The sequence below is a fragment of the Nothobranchius furzeri genome, chromosome 17 (assembly GCF_043380555.1).
Source record: "Nothobranchius furzeri strain GRZ-AD chromosome 17, NfurGRZ-RIMD1, whole genome shotgun sequence".
Classification (NCBI taxonomy): Eukaryota; Metazoa; Chordata; class Actinopteri; order Cyprinodontiformes; family Nothobranchiidae; genus Nothobranchius; species Nothobranchius furzeri.
In genome coordinates, this window is record NC_091757.1 from 36,448,602 (window position 1) to 36,464,469 (window position 15,868).

The following is a 15,868-nucleotide window of genomic DNA, read 5'->3' on the forward strand; positions in this document are numbered from 1 at the left end:
GAAAAATCCATAGAAATTCAGAGTATGTCCTCTGGCTGGCCTTCACAAACAAACAAAGCCTTATGAGGGGACAATGGTTGCCTGCAAAGCGTATTAGGGTGTAAACTGAGGGGGTGTGTTCTCAGCCCGGTTCCACACAGGGATTATCAGAGGGTTGGTTGTGGGCCAAATGGCCAAGTTAAGGGTGACGTCATCTCAGTAACACATAGAGAGTATGCTTTGAATTCTGAACTGTTTGGATGGTAAGATGTTTGTGATGTATTGAAATGTCATGCAGTTTTCTTTTTTCAACAAGGGAAAAACCCGGAGGATGTGGTGCGAAGATACACTGAGAAGATCAAAGTAGTTCAAGATGAGGTAAGAACCCAAACTCACAGAAGACCTAAAGAGCTCTGCAGCCACCATGAGATGCAGTCTGTTCCTAACTGAGTGAAATAAATAAATATCCAGCCATGCACATGCAGAGTAACTGTAGAGGTATTCTGGTTGCCTATTCTAGGACTGTACCATCTGCATGGAGAGGCTGGTGATGTCGTCAGGCTACGAAGGCGTCCTGCAGCAGAAAGGCATCAAGCCAGAGCTGGTGGGCAAACTTGGCAAATGTGGTCACATGTACCATCTGCTGTGCCTGGTGGCCATGTACAACAACGGCAATAAGGTGGGTAAAAGCTTGTGAGCCAGACGTTATGATGTCGCTCACAGCTCAAATGGAATCTTTGAGACGTCTTACAGCTTGACTGGTTTCCATGACGCTGAAAAGCGATCCAGCCAATTATAGCTCTTCTAGAGTTAGAGTCCTCTTGTCAGACCAGCATAAACACAGTCCTTGATAAAAAAAAATCCCTGTAAGGTTGCTCACTTTATTCTGCTGCCACAGAATGTTAATGTAGAAGCAGAGGTGAATAAAAACATGTTCCATCAGCCGCATTTGGGTCACTAATTCAATTATAGAATATATTTGGGTTTTAAGATGAGTAGATTTCTGTCTCTGTCCTAATTTGTGGTAAGGAAGTTCATGGAAAAAACACTAAAAACAATCAAATGTTCAAACAAAAAGATGAACAACTTTCATTCTACCTTAGTGTCTTAACATTAAAATAACACAAATTCACCTCAATTAATTATTAAAGAGGTTCTTCATTGAGAAACCATTTTTTCATTATTTTTGAAAAAGATCCATCACTCTTGAGTTTTTCATGCAGGCTGAACATGACGGGACAGTGAAACTCTAGGATTGGGAAATCCTGACAGATCTACGTCACACTGTCACTTAACATTAATGGACTCACCCATCTTGGCTCACGACGGGGAAGGCTGTTGTTGATTCAGCGTCCAGGAAACAGCAGAGTACGTCTCAGCCACCAGAAGCTAACCATTAACATTGGGAACTCTAAAAAACTGCAAAACAAAACAGCTTGTTGCTCTTAGCCAGTCAGAGACGAGATGTCCAAATATCAGGAAAAAAGATGCAAATCCTGCCATCTGAAGCTACTTTCTCCATCCATCCATTTTCGGCCACTTATCCAGGGTCAGGCTGCGGATGCAGCAGCCTAAGCAGGGAGGCCTATTTCCCTCTCCCCGGCCAATTGGGCCAAGTCTTCCAGGGGAATCCCAAGGCGTTCCCTGGCCAGCTGAGAGACATATGGGCCATTCCCATCTGTACAGGGTCGGCCCGGGCCGGGTAGCCCCAGTCGGCCCCAGCCTGGCGCGGTTGATTCCACACATCCTTGCCTTAAGCCCATGTGGGCTGATTCTACCCACCAATCAGAGGCTTGCTCTAATGGAAGGTGTGAATTTGCTGTCAGCAGTGGGTGTGTTGGCTCTGGTCGGCCTGAAGCAGACCCCCTCGAGAAGAGGGCTGAGAATGAGCCTTGGTTGGCCAGGAAAAATACCAGGCCACCCAGATATGTAAACAACCTACGCTACCCGGCCCGGGCCGACCCGGTACAGATGGGAATGGCCCAATAGTCCCTCCAGCATGTTCTGGGTCTTCCTTTAGGTCTTCTCCGGGTTGGACGTGCCTGGAACACCTCACCAGGGAGGCATCCAGGAGGCAACTAGGTGCCTGAGCAACTCATTATTTCGGTCACTAAATACCCAAATACTACCCAAAGCTCATGACCATATAGGTGAGGGTAGAAATGTAGATCGACTGGCAAATAAAGAACTTTGCCTTCCAGCTTTGCTCTCTTTTCACACACGACAGATCGGTACAATGCGCGCATCACTGCAGATGCAGCACCAATTCACCTGTCGATCTCTCGCTCCAGCTTTCCCTCACTTGTGAACAAGACCCTGAGATACTTACACTCCTCCACTTGAGGCAGGACCTTATCCCTGACCTGGAGAAGGCATTCTACTCATTCCCGATTCAAGACCACGGTCTCGGATTTAGAGGAGCTGATTCTCATTCCAGTTATTTCAGACTCGGCTGTGAACCGCTCCAGCAAAACCTGGAGATCACGTTCTGATGAAGCCAACATGACCATGCAAAAAGCAGAGACTCGATCCTTAGGACACCAAAATGAATCCCCTCAACACTTTGGCTGCACCAAGGAGTCCTGCCCATAAAAGTGATGAACAGAATCGTGACAAAGGGCAGCCCTGGCGGAGTCCAACTCTCACCGGCTATTTTCACCAACTTGCTGCTGTTTGCTGGTGCAGTGCAGGAAACAGCTCATTGTGGATTTTCTGATGCTGAAAACAGATGTTCACTAAAACAGTCGTGGTGAGACTTGACAGTAAAGCTGACTAAATCAGTAAAACGGCAGCTCAACAAATACAGTAAAACAATGAGCTGAAACTCACCATAAAGTCTGTAAAGCTGAGTGCAAAGTCAGGAGTTAAATCTTGCTTCTCTCATTAATATCAGCAACCTCTTTCATATGAAAAAAAACCTGACTCATTCTAAAAGCTTAATTATTGACTAATGCAGCTTTAGATGCATTATTTCATGATTTTAACTTTTCTTTGCATCAGCTTTAACAAAGACTGATAAGGTTTTTAGGGTTTTTTTTAAACATCGTCTTCCTCCGCTTATCCGGGTCCGGGTCGCGGGGGCAGCATCCCAACCTCCAGACCGTCCTCTCCCCGGCCGTCTCCACCAGTTCCTCCGGCAGAACCCCAAGGCTTTCCCGGTCCAGATTGGAGATGTAACCTTTCCAACGTGTCCTGGGTCGACCTGGGGGCCTCCTGCCGGCAGGACATGCCCGAAAAACCTCCCCAGGGAGGCGTCCAGGAGGCATCCTGACCAGATGCCCAAACCACCTCAACTGACTCCTTTCGATCAGGAGGAGCAGCGGTTCTACTCCGAGTCCCTCCCGAATGTCCGAGCTCCTCACCCTATCTCTAAAGCTGAGCCCGGCCACCCTACGGAGGAAACTCATTTCGGCCGCTTGTATCCGCGATCTCGTTCTTTTGGTCATTACCCAAAGCTCATGACCATAGGTGAGGACTGGGATGTAGATCGACCGGTAAATCGAGAGCCTGGCTTTCTGGCTCAGCTCCCTCTTCACCACGACAGATCGGTTCAGCGTCCGCATCACTGCAGACGCTGAACCAATCCACCTGTCGATCTCCCAATCCCTCCTACCCTCACTTGTGAACAAGACCCCAAAATACTTAAACTCCTCCACTTGAGGTAGGACCTCTCTCCCGACCCGGAGTTGGCAAGCCACCCTTTTCCGTTTTTTTTTAAACATGATACCTTTAAATGAAATGAGTCAGCATCCCATTATTGTTTCTGTAAACCAACTGAGTTTGTTTTACCTCAACACCAGGATGGCAGTCTACAGTGTCCAACATGCAAAACCATCTATGGTGAGAAAACTGGCACTCAGCCTCCGGGGAAGATGGAGTACCACGTCATCCCCCACTCCCTGCCCGGCTATTCCGACTCCAAAACTATCCGCATCGTTTATGGCATTCCTGCTGGGATCCAGGTAAAACCAGTCTGGCAGTCTGTGCAGAAGGGAGACTTGTGATGCAGTCCTAAGGATCAGATAGAAAGTCTGATTTGTTTTGGTGTTTAGAGTCTTGGTCAAAACTGAGCTGCATATTTTTTCCCGCCTGCTGAGATTATCGTTAGAGGAGCTTATTCCAGCAGATTGGAAAGCCTTAATGTCCCCAGGGTCAGAGTAGATGAGGTCATGACCTCTCTGCCACACAAAGCATCATTATCCAGGACTATCCTGAAGGTCTGATGATTCTCTCTAACGCTCTAGTTGTGTATGTACGGAAACCTTTTAAGTTAAGCGAATAATAAATAGATTATTGTTTGATGTTCTTAATAATGTTAACAGACAAATGAGCACCCCAACCCTGGTAAAAAGTTCAGCGCCAGAGGGTTCCCTCGACACTGCTACCTGCCCGACAACGAGAAAGGCAGGAAGGTGAGCTCCTACACCTTTTCCAGAAAGCAAAGTCTCTTCCCTCTGGGATTCATACCATCCTTCCCCTTGTTTTCTAAACCCTCCAGGTCCTGAAACTGCTAATCATGGCCTGGGACCGCCGTCTCATCTTCACAATCGGCACATCCAGCACCACAGGAGAGTCGGACACCGTGGTGTGGAACGAGATTCACCACAAAACGGAGTTCGGCTCCAACCTGACCGGCCACGGCTACCCTGACCCCAACTACTTGGACAATGTGTTGACGGAGCTGTCGGCCCAGGGCGTCGGCGAGGACAACCTGAAGGACTGATGGCCAGCTGAGACGAAAACCAGCAGCAGCACCCCCTTCATCCATCAGAGAACAGCGACGCCTCACTCAAACAAGCTCAAATATCCCCTCAAGTTGTGGAATGGGAGGAATCGAAGCAGAAATAAGTGATGACGTTTTGTTTGATTCATGCCTCCAGCATGCGTAAATCAGAAGATATGAGGTTGTATTATTGCCGGAAGCTGAAGTAAATTGTATTTAATCAATTTTAGATTCAAACCAACGCTTCTTTGCACTTGAAGTTGAGCAGCAACGGCCAAACCTCCAAGGCTCTTGAGCGTATGGCCCAGATGAGCTCTGCAAAACGAATGTCCACCAAATATCAGCAACAGAGCGAGATGTTGGTCGTTCACTCCGAGAATTTCAGCTTTAACAGTGAATCCAAATTGCTTTTAACTTTCAGAATTATTTAACTGATCGTGTCGTTTGTGTATTTTTAAGAAGAGGATCCAGGGTTTGGTGAACCAGTTAAATGACAGTGAGTTCTGCAATAAAAGTTCCTTCTCTAGAGAGCTCAGAGCTGGTGTTTAATGGTCAGCACGGTCGGTGTGGTCACCGTTGTGCAGGACGTGTCACTTAGCGGCTCATAACGGCGTGTTAGAACTTGAGATGCTGAGTTCACAAGGCAGGAACTGCACTCGTGCTCCAAGGTTAAACTCATTTGTTTTGTTGACACGCTGATGAGGCTGACCTCTGTGAATGTAAAGCCTGCATTATTACTCTCCTAGTTGGAGCGGTCCCAGCCGCTGGCTCGATCCATCATGCTGTGAGGAGTGAGTGTGTGATTGCTTGCTTTGGAGCATTTTTGTGCTAGCTTCAGGTCCTTGAGGAAAACAGGCAGGACACCCAATTGGACGTTCGTCTTTCAGACACCAACCATTTTCCTTTAAGAGCTTCATCTTGGGCTCCTGCCTGCTTGTGTGGCGAGCAGCTAAACATCTTGTTTCCTGCAGGGTTTTAGTACCAATCCTTCTGTAGGAATTTGACAACAATTTCCCTGTTCCTCAGCTGCAGAGCGTTTCATCCAAAGAGTCACGCAGTTCTTTGGCTCTGAACTCTACACACACACACACACACACACACTTTCCCCTTGGATTTCATGCCTCTGAGCTTCAGATTCTCAATGTTTCTTGACTCTGAGATGAAAGATAGACTAATGGTGCAAAAATCTCTGCAAGATTGGATCAATTTCAGTGAGTAAATATAAGGTTTTTGAGTGGCCACCCAGCTGTGGGGTGAATCATAGTCTTCCATAGCACTTTGAGGCTACTTTATGTTCAATTAGCCTGTTCAATTTTTGTAAAACAAAAACATATTGCAATGAATTCTGTCTTTTTATTTTAAGTAGACATTTATAAACTGGCTTGTGATGCTTTAAAACACACACACACACACACACACACACACACATATTTGCAGACATGGTATAATTTAACTCAGTTTGAGTCGGTGGTGTAAGTTCAGTTTATTTTTATACTCTGTATAGAAAAGATGCCCCACATATTTATACGCGGGCACATGATAAAATGAACTCATAAAATCTGGCAAAATTTGTCAGCTTGTCAGGGACTGAAACACGTGGGACTTGTAACGAACGTTATATTGCAAATAGTCTTAGCGTCATGCTGCTGTCGTTACCTTAATCTTGGATCTGTTTAGCTGATTTCCTGTTGGACACCAATGAATCCAGTAAAGCAGCATGAAGCTGACCCTTAAAGCCCCTGTGATAGGCCAGTTTTGTCTTTCTACTTGTACAGAACACAAGAAGAGATGTAGTCAGTCTTTATGTTAGGTCTGGAGGGATTCATGCATATTTTTAAGAGTTTGTTTTGGTGTTCAGGGTCTAGAAATTCTGAATATGTTACCCAAACAGGAGAGGAAATTTGTATTAAATTGCAGTGAAATCTGGTTTAATTTTGACTGTGACAGTTTATTTCTGCTGCAAATAACCATTGAATTATCCTACAGCAATGCAAAGGTTTATAAAATATGTTTGCATTAAAGTCAGTAATTATTTATATGAAATAGATTTTAGGACTGCGTTGATCGATCCTATAACTGGCCCTGTTCAGAACAAGCCTACCTGCAGGTCTGGTTAGATCTTTGCAAAAACTCAGTTATCTGCATTTTTAAAAAAAGGCAATCTACAGATCTGAACTGGGGCTTCTGTGATGAGCACATGCTACTAGCTGGTTGGATCTGAAACTGGCACATTTCTCATCTGATATAGGCAGTTTTAACTTTAAAGTGGCAGTGTGTAGTTTCCTGGCGCTGTAAGGGCAGTACATACCTACATTACAGGGCAGTTGTACACCATATTGCCATGACTGTTGCTAGTTTAAAAAAGATATTACAGTAAATGTTGTTACCTGTGGAGCAGAAAGCATGCAACCTTGGCGTGACTCCTCAAGCTTTGATGGTCCTTCAGTTAATTCCATCGAGAGAATGCAATGCTGATGCTAGTTTTCTGGCACTGAACTTTCCAGATATGCTTAGGGTCCTGCGCCTGCCGATGATGTCATCATACTACAGCAATACTTCTCGGTCAAAATATATTGCATCTTTTTTTTAGTTTGTTCTTTCACATAGATTTTGGAAACAGGTTAGCAGTTTTGTGATTAGATTTGTATTTCTTACTGCCTAAATGTTTTTGAACATTGTAACGTAACTATTGTAAGTCGTATGTCCGCCAATCATCCAGTGTGACATCATCGACAGGTGCAGGACCCCGAGCCACCCAGAAGAAAACATGGCGTCTAATATGGCATTCCCCCAAACATGCTAGACACCTTCATACTTTAGACCAAATGTTTGCCTTTGTATGGCACAAAGTCACAACTGTATATCATTTTGATCATTTTGATGAAAATATCCAGAGATTAAAGGTAAAAACTACACATTGTCTCTTTAAATTGTATATTTCTAACAGTTTTTGCTTTTTGGTAACCCACGTTAACCAAAACAAACTCCTAAAAGGTGGGATTCAGATCCAAATTGATTCATTTTGATCTACATGAAGTTTTTCTTCTCCACATCTTCTTTACATACTTTACTTAAAGGTGCAGTAAGAATATAGTGTGAATTTTACAGTGATAAAATCCCAATAGAGTCTAATGTTTCAGTCATTTTAGAACGAAGGTTATACTGAAACATGTTTCATATCCAGCTGGCTGCTGTGGGGTGAGCCAACACTGCAGCGCCAACAATTGTAATTTGAATACAGCCTGCAAAAAAGCTCCAGAGTTGTTTAAAGTGGTTGCAGTAATCAAATTTTCCCACAGGATGTCATTTTTATATTCATTTCTACACAATGCACCTTTAAAATGGACATCAAGGGAGAATGATTCTAATCGGGGAATTCTTGGCTCCACGTCGGCTCCAGAGCTTCAGCAGTTACAGAATGAAGAAGAGAGAGATGGTTTTTATGCAATTTACTATTTTTAAGACTTTAAGGTGACTCGGATGTGTAGCAGAAAGGCAGATTTCTGGTTTTAAGGACAGCGGGTGTTTTCTTTACCTCCTGTTTAGCTACTGGGGGGAGTCCGAGGGCGTTAACCAGCTACGTGTTTGAAAACATATATTTTTAAGTCTTTTTTTAAATGTCTAAAATAATTCTTACATAACATTACTTTGTTATTGAGATTTGTTTCACACTGTTGCATTTACGTAATTAGAGGTAGATCAAGCGATACATCCACTTTGTCTGTATTCAAAGTTGTACGTTCTTGTAGTTTCTGCTGCAAACTGTACTTCTCTCTAAACGATATGGTGTGTGTGTGTGCGCGCTATGGCTTGTGTCCTTTAAAGATGCAGTTATGTTCTAGAAGTGCATGTTAACCAAACTGTGAGTTGGTGTACTGACGATGCATAACTCTTTGTGTATGAGACATCCTAGAGTCTTTGTGGTTTTAGAGGTCGTAGTTTGATCTCCGCAGGGGGATGGGTCAGCGTTTGGCTGCTATCCTCATTGCTCAGACATCCTATATAAGTCATTTGAATGTTTTGCATTTTAAGTGCCCATTTTAACAGACTTGTTTTAATCATGATTTTGTGTGTGTATGTGTGTGTGTGTGTGTGTGTGTGTGTGTGTGTGTGTGTGTGTGTGTGTGTGTGTGTGTGTGTGTGTGTGTGTGTGTGTGTGTGTGTGATTTCTTTTAAGCAGTGTGACGTAAGCTAAATGCAAACTATTGAGACACTGTTTAAACTATAAAGGGCTTCTTAATCAGTCGGTCTTTATTGTGATGACCTTGTTGCATGTTTATGTGTTTCTTTGTGGAAAAGAAATATAAACGTAAAAATAAATTTGCCCTTGGGGCTCTGAGATATTTTGTTTCAAGTCTGCTTCATTTAATTCTCAGTTGTTGGTCTGTCCATTTGATTTGCTAATTGGTTTTATTACAAATATTTGCTTTTACCATTATTATTTTCCTCTAACAACGGTAAATTATAGTTATTTGTTGTTATTGTGCAATCTGACCATGGACATAATTTTCACTATAGAAGCGAGGGGGGGCGGGGGGGGGGTGTCTTTACAGTATGCTGTAATGGGAAACAGGCTTCAACACAAACGGTTGTTTTCCGCTTGGTCCTAGAGCTCAAATAGTGTCAATTTAATACAGCGTAATATTGTTTTTGGATGGTAAAAATTACAGGGGTCAAAACTTGACTTTGGAAAAAGTGGGGCGGGGGGGACATGTCCAGCCCCCCACCCCCACCCCCACCCCCAAATTACATCCATGGATCTGACCCTTGATCAAAGCTGGCCCTGGGGCTTACTCAGCAGCAGTCTGCTGCCACAGATTCCCTCCTGGCTGGAGCCCAGACCCAGACGCAGGTAGCTTTAAACCCCCAGCCCCCCCCCCCCCCCCCCCCCGCCCCCCAGCCCCCCACCCCCCCGGCCTTCCTTTTCTTACCGCTTCCTCCTCCTGCCTGATGGGAGATTCTGCTGCATCACTGCAGGTCACGCTGCTCTCATTAGCATTTTAATACTTGACTCTTGCATTGTGCAGGCTGAAGCTATGCTTGTCTGACTACATGATTCATTTGAACATCGTGGTAACTGTGACCCTGTTCTGGGATCAGCACCAATGTGATACTATCTGTGGTACTGTGAATAAACTCATCTTATTTCCTGATATAAAGTAAACATTGCATTTGGACATCTTGTACACACATTAAGAAAAAGGCAACTTATTTTTATTTGAGTTTGATGATTTCAGATTTTAATAAATATTAGTTACATTACACCTGGTAAAAGAAAATATCAAAATCAGTTTTCTTCATACCAGGAACTTAGATTTCTAGAGAACGAAGTTCACAAACCAATAATGTCGCCCTGAAATATCATTACTGGGTGGCAAATAAATAAAGCAAAAATGTAAAAGCAGCAAATCCACAAAAAGGTACAAAATCACTGAATAAAATGTTACTGTGGTTTCTAAATAGCATAAATTAGCATGTTAGGCACAGGCATGTACACTTTTAGAGAAAAAAGTTTGGGCACTTGGACAATTTTCACAATACCAAATTATTATAGATTCCTAAAAATATGGCTTGTTCAGTGTCATCAACTATGGCCTTTTATATCATTGTTTATTCTGTTCTGCTTTAACTATTTTAATACTCAAACTATTGTAATAAACATTTCTTTACTTTAATGACCATGTTCTAATCAACTTAAACCCAGTTATTACAACCCTTTTTTCCTGGCGGTGCTGTGCAGGATAGCTTTAGATTGATGGCGGCGAGAGTTCCTCCTCCAGAATGGCTGAATCACACAAGACTTTGAAGGAAGAGTGGCTTGTTGTTTTGACGGTCCCGTTTCTTAAATATGACTTGAATAAACTGCTCTTCAACTCTCTCACATCACAAACATATGTTCAGTTCTGTTAACCGTCTCCTGCACCAAACACCAAAACAAATCCCTCATAACAACTGACATGGAAATAATACTAATTCTGAATTTATTTATTTATTTATTTTGAGTAATAATTCCCCCTGTTTAAGATTTTTTTTTCCCCAAGTTTACAAAAAAAATGGCATCTCAAGCGAATTCTGAGACGTGTGAGTCAGGTAAACGTCATGACTGTCAGCATGGTTACATCAAGCGTTAGGTTGTTTTAAAATGGATTTCAGATGGACTGGCCATAGCGCCACACAAAAGCACATTGTTTTGTGTAAAGGGAACAAAGCAACTTAATACTAAAGTGGCATACTGTACAAGCAGCAATACACTGAGGCATCATTACTGTGGTACCATGACCTGTAACCATACTCTGTGCTACGTACGGTCGTGGTGATAAACTGCCTCAACAAACATTCAAAGCACAAGTATCAAAGCAGCTCGCATTCAGGAACAGTAGATTACATTACAACAAGCTTTCTTTTCTTTTCTTTGTTTTTTTTTTTTTTTTTTTGCATAAAATTGAATGACTGAAATTCTGTACATTTTCTTTAAATATAAAAGCTTATTTTCACATTTAACAAGTGTAAGCAAGTCATGCAATGGATTGATTGTTATCTACAGAAACAAACAAGAAGTCAGATCATGCTTTAAAGTTCTCCACCCTCTTATCACCTTCTCCTGACGTTGTCGTTGGTGGCACTCGGAGAATACAAAAGATCAAAAGCAGCGGAATCTCTTTATAGCAGAACTAAATGTAGAAAAGACGCTGAAGGAGGTTGCACCATGTGGACACTTTTTCCTCTGTTACAATCAAGAGAGTGTGCAGCTCCTCCTCCCTTAACGTCTACACACCGCCATCAGGCGGTGATAGATCTCTGTGCAGACTAGGAATTCAGAATCACACAGGAGGTGTCCTCTTTTTCCCGATGTTGGAAGGCGGCGTGAGCCTGCTCCAGATCCTCAATCACCGCCAGCAGCCGAGCAGCAACACTCTGACCTGGCTTCATCATCTGAACGTTGCACTCTGCGCCATCTGCATACACACAAAAGAATTTACCCACATTTGTGTAAATATAGTCTAATAGAAACATTCAACTCTCATTTGATCTTAATAAATGCAAAACACTTAGCAAAGAGTAAGACAATAGCAAAAACAAAAGCACTGGTTCAGTCTCACCTGGGTGAATGCCAGCATGGATCCTGTTTTCTTTATTGCTCGATGTCTGATCAGCTTCAGGCATCTCCACATATTTTTCCCTGCAGTATCAGACAGAATCTTATCAGATTGCCACAGCCCCCTCTCTGGAGGCTGTTCTGCCTTTTTCATGTAGTGACAGATATATTTATGACTCCATGTGGAGCTAAAAGGAAGCAACAAGCAGACCAGTGACTCTTGTGTTGCAATATAGACCTCTAGTGTTCAATAATGAAGCTGCAGACGAACACTGACCTGAGTTTGTCTTTGCCCTGGAGGAGCTGCTTGTAAATCATCTGACTCTCCACGTCAGGATCCAGCGGGTCACTCCAGTCACCCAGAGTCACAGCTGAGTGGGTTCTGCTGCAGCCTGTAACTGACACCCGGTCTTTTATTGAGCAGCGGTGCTCCAAACACAAGCAGGGAAAGATGCCACCATGTAAATGATTAATTCATGAAAGGAATATAATCACATGAATGCAGTTAAGCAGCCAAAACAAACTTTAGATAGATGTCCTGAGTTTACTTAAACATCTTTTACATTTAGAGAATGTGAAGAGAAAATCACGCCACCTTCTCAGCCGTTATAGAAGCATCAAAAGTTTTATTAGTAGGACTACCGGCACGGTCCGCCTGCAGGCAGCAGGTCCATTTGCCACCACGATGAACGCCCGGATGAAAGGAGGGCAGCATGTGCACATTGTAGATGCTGACTTTCCTTATCGCAGACAGCCACTGGTTCAGCTCATTCACATTCTGGTGAAATGAATGTGAGTTAAATGAGAAACACTGTAGTTATTTTGCATTTTTAGAACGCACACGTGATTTGTAGTTGTGTTTATGGCTGTCTGGAGTAGATACAAACACACCTTGCACTGGATGTACATGGTGTGCATCCGTCCATCGTCGTCATCCTGAGTGATGACCTGCATTACGTTCTGCTGCTGGAAGGCGTTTTCATCCACCCTCTCCACGGCACACACACACTGAACGGGGATTGAAGAGCGCACCTGCAACAATTTCACTAACAATTAACACAAGCATGCCGGTAATGGTGTATCATCCTTTGGCCTGCGACTAATTACATTTTGTTTTACGTTAAATTAAGAAGACAAAGAATTTAATGAAGTCATTTGTCATATAAGGACAAAAACAATCTGCACGCGTCTAGCTGCGGGAAAGGAAGTGATGCTGAGGTCTCAGTGGCAGGGATGGCGACTTTTAAGTGTAAATCAGCCACTTCCAGTGGGAAATGGAGTGCTCCAAACATGGTGGAAAGGGGCCAGGACATTGTCTGCAATCTGATTTGCAATGTTAGTATGAATATCCACAGCCTTTAATTAACCCTCGCCTTTATTCCTGTCGCACAAAGCAGGACCTCGCTCAAAGAGGGGGCTTTTTAGTGGACACGACCAGGCTGCATCTTTCTCTCTCCAACAGTCTGTAGCCAGTAAATGAGAGGAAATCCTTTTCACAGGGTTATGCACCACATGATAATCCTACTACTGATGACCTCACACGGAGATCAATACAAATACATCAAGACAAGAAAGAGATGTACCAAAGGTGTCCTCATTTCGTCAATGCTTGAGCTAGATGTCCAGTGAAATAGTGAAATATTCACTTTCACACATCACTGATTTAGCAGATGAATAATAAATATATGTTTTTATATTAATCCAGAAGGCACAAACAAAGTGGATTTTTATACACTCGAGGATTCTGTTGGAGATTATTATAAGTACAAATTATTGAATGCTACCTCATGAAAAGGAGAGAAACAAAATAAAAGGCACTTATCATACATACTGTGTGTGAGTGCAATATAAAAGCTCTGGTACCAACCTGCAAGTCAGAAGTCTTGGCATAGGACAATGACTCACTAGTCAACCAGAAGTAGCGTTTCTTAAAGGCGAAGCGAGAGAGCAGCTGTGGTCCCTCTGCTTTGTATTTGTGGAGGTATCCCTCCTTGACTGTCACTGACGGCATGAATACGGCCCTCTGGGGCACCGAAGACACTGAAAGGAGCAGAAGAAAACAGATCTACAAGGTGGTGCCCAATAATGTCACAACATATCTTCATTCTTAACACCAATGGCACCTATGTTTCCTTCTACCAGCACAGAGCAAGCTTCAAATCTCCTAATTCTGCAAAACCACATAAATAGCTCTAGATGTCAAACTGGTGGCAGTGATTTGAAGAATGAGACCGACATATCATATGTCATAGAAGGGGCAGATGTTTTCACAGCAGGCTCACTGACACACAATCCTTCAAAAGCAGCTGAGTCATCTATTCTGTAGCTTTAAAACTAGTTATAGAATATTTCAATGCAGAAAAAGCAGCACTGTTTCATATTCTCCAGCATGTCCTCTAAAGTTTGCTTTCGATTACAAGTTTGGACACCGGCCTTACCAATGTCATGATCTATGTCGATCAGCTTGTCTAGGAAGTCCTTGACAGAGGCCACGCTGCGAAGAATGATGGGATGAAGAGGAGCCATCCACTGCTCTTTCCCATGACCCAGCTGAAGGCCTAAGTTTCCAACACTTTGTAACGCCTGGAGACAAAAACACACATCATCCAGTCTACACTAACATCTTTCATCACATCAGAACTCCACTCACTGACAGCAGGTCTCAAAGTCAAAGATCAAAACAGTCCCCTGAGGCCAAGCATGCTGCGAGGTCCTTTGTCCGGCCCAGACCTGGCCTACGGAGAGAGGGGAGTCCCTGTCTATGCCCCTCTCTGATGCTCAGCTTTGAACCGCTGTCTGGTCGCTGCACTCACAGTGGTAAAAATAGCCTGTTCTTTCTCTCAGTAGAAGGCCCATGGCAACAGTACATTAACACCATGGAAAGTAACCACAGTTCTGCCTGGACCACATCAGATGCGGAAGCGCGACGAGGCGCCGCAAAGTGCTGTGAAAAAAAGAGTGCTTCTATTCGGCGCCCTTGTTTACCTATGGTCTCAATCACATCAGCTGCAAAGCACCGCAAAACGTGAATATCGCAAGGAAGCACGAAGGCTCGCGTCACGCAGCAATCTTTTTGTGTGTGTGTGTGTGTGTGCTCTATTTTTTTCACGAGCTGCTACAATTGTGGCAGGAAGTCAAACTAAAACAAAAGAGGCAGCACCACAGACAGCAACCACAGTACATCAGCACCAAGGACAGCAACAAAAGAAAGAACTGCGATTGCATAACCGCTATTTTTAAAAATACTAAACATGATGATTTGAGGATAACTTTCACTCAAAATGTTTTATAGTATTTGGTATGACCCGACCAGGATATGAACCCCAATGTCCCAATGCCAGGGCGGACACTCATACCAAAAGGCAGATGAGCCACTAGGCCACTGAGCCGCTGCACTTTATTATATGATGATGATGATGATGATGATGATGATGAGGATGAGGATGAGGATAGTGGTGGTGGTTGTTGTTGTTGTTGTTACTATTGTTTGTTTGTTTGTGTGATTGTTTATCCCAATTGGCTCCTAGCGGCCAGAACCCAGTGTCAGTCATCCCCATCAGAGAAGGGCTGATCTAGCATGATGGCTTTAACTATTTTACAGGTTATTGCTCAGCCCTCTGACTGTCACACTCACACAGACGTGTGTGTAGCTGCGTTAGCTGCATCTGACTGTTGATGCTCCGTGTGTGTTTTTATTTATGCAGTGAGCCATGAAAACTCATCTCACTCCACCCGGAGTGTGTTCTTTAAAACTTGTATTAAATCCACTGTATTGACGCATTTTAACGAGCTTCCTCCGTGCCGTATTTCTCTTGTCTAAACAAATTATGCTTTCTGGGTAACTTGCATAATTTCATGTTTTAACTAGACTTGTTAATTTTTCTCTTTGCTGATTACCTTTTGCAGCAAAAACACACTTGAAAGTTGCCTAATTCTTGTGAATTTGAACTGTTGTTTCGTTTGGCTCAGAAGGCACACATGTTAAAAAATGGGAAGTTTTTGTGTTAACATGTACAGCTCATCATATTTTAGTTTGGTCCAGTGGTTGGGCAGTGCTTGAAAAAAATGAC

At 43.3% G+C, this 15,868-nt stretch overlaps 2 protein-coding genes across 15 annotated transcripts in view; one reads left to right on the top strand and one right to left on the bottom strand.

The window, feature by feature from the left end:
• Window positions 1-9,043, top strand: part of dtx1 (deltex 1, E3 ubiquitin ligase) — a 50,067-nt gene extending 41,024 nt beyond the window's left edge. For all 7 annotated transcript variants that reach the window (XM_015972180.3, XM_015972182.3, XM_015972183.3 and 4 more), the window contains 5 exons: window positions 296-357; window positions 500-658; window positions 3,780-3,941; window positions 4,302-4,391; window positions 4,478-9,043. In XM_015972180.3, the coding sequence (XP_015827666.3) occupies window positions 296-357; window positions 500-658; window positions 3,780-3,941; window positions 4,302-4,391; window positions 4,478-4,702 (698 nt within the window). In that variant the 3' untranslated portion in view covers window positions 4,703-9,043. The remainder of the gene's footprint in view (window positions 1-295; window positions 358-499; window positions 659-3,779; window positions 3,942-4,301; window positions 4,392-4,477) is intronic.
• Window positions 9,044-9,894: 851 nt separating this feature from the next.
• Window positions 9,895-15,868, bottom strand: part of LOC107393654 (rasGAP-activating-like protein 1) — a 30,243-nt gene continuing 24,269 nt past the window's right edge. For 3 of the 8 annotated variants that reach the window (XM_015972187.3, XM_015972184.3, XM_015972188.3), the window contains 7 exons: window positions 14,237-14,381; window positions 13,666-13,838; window positions 12,690-12,830; window positions 12,441-12,576; window positions 12,076-12,196; window positions 11,803-11,882; window positions 9,895-11,658 (listed from right to left, as the gene is read on the bottom strand). In XM_015972187.3, the coding sequence (XP_015827673.1) occupies window positions 11,510-11,658; window positions 11,803-11,882; window positions 12,076-12,196; window positions 12,441-12,576; window positions 12,690-12,830; window positions 13,666-13,838; window positions 14,237-14,381 (945 nt within the window). In that variant the 3' untranslated portion in view covers window positions 9,895-11,509. Of the gene's footprint in view, window positions 11,659-11,802; window positions 11,987-12,075; window positions 12,197-12,393; window positions 12,577-12,689; window positions 12,831-13,665; window positions 13,839-14,236; window positions 14,382-15,868 lie in introns of those variants that run through there. The other 5 variants (XM_054731371.2, XM_015972186.3, XM_015972185.3 and 2 more) reach the window with 5 other exon arrangements.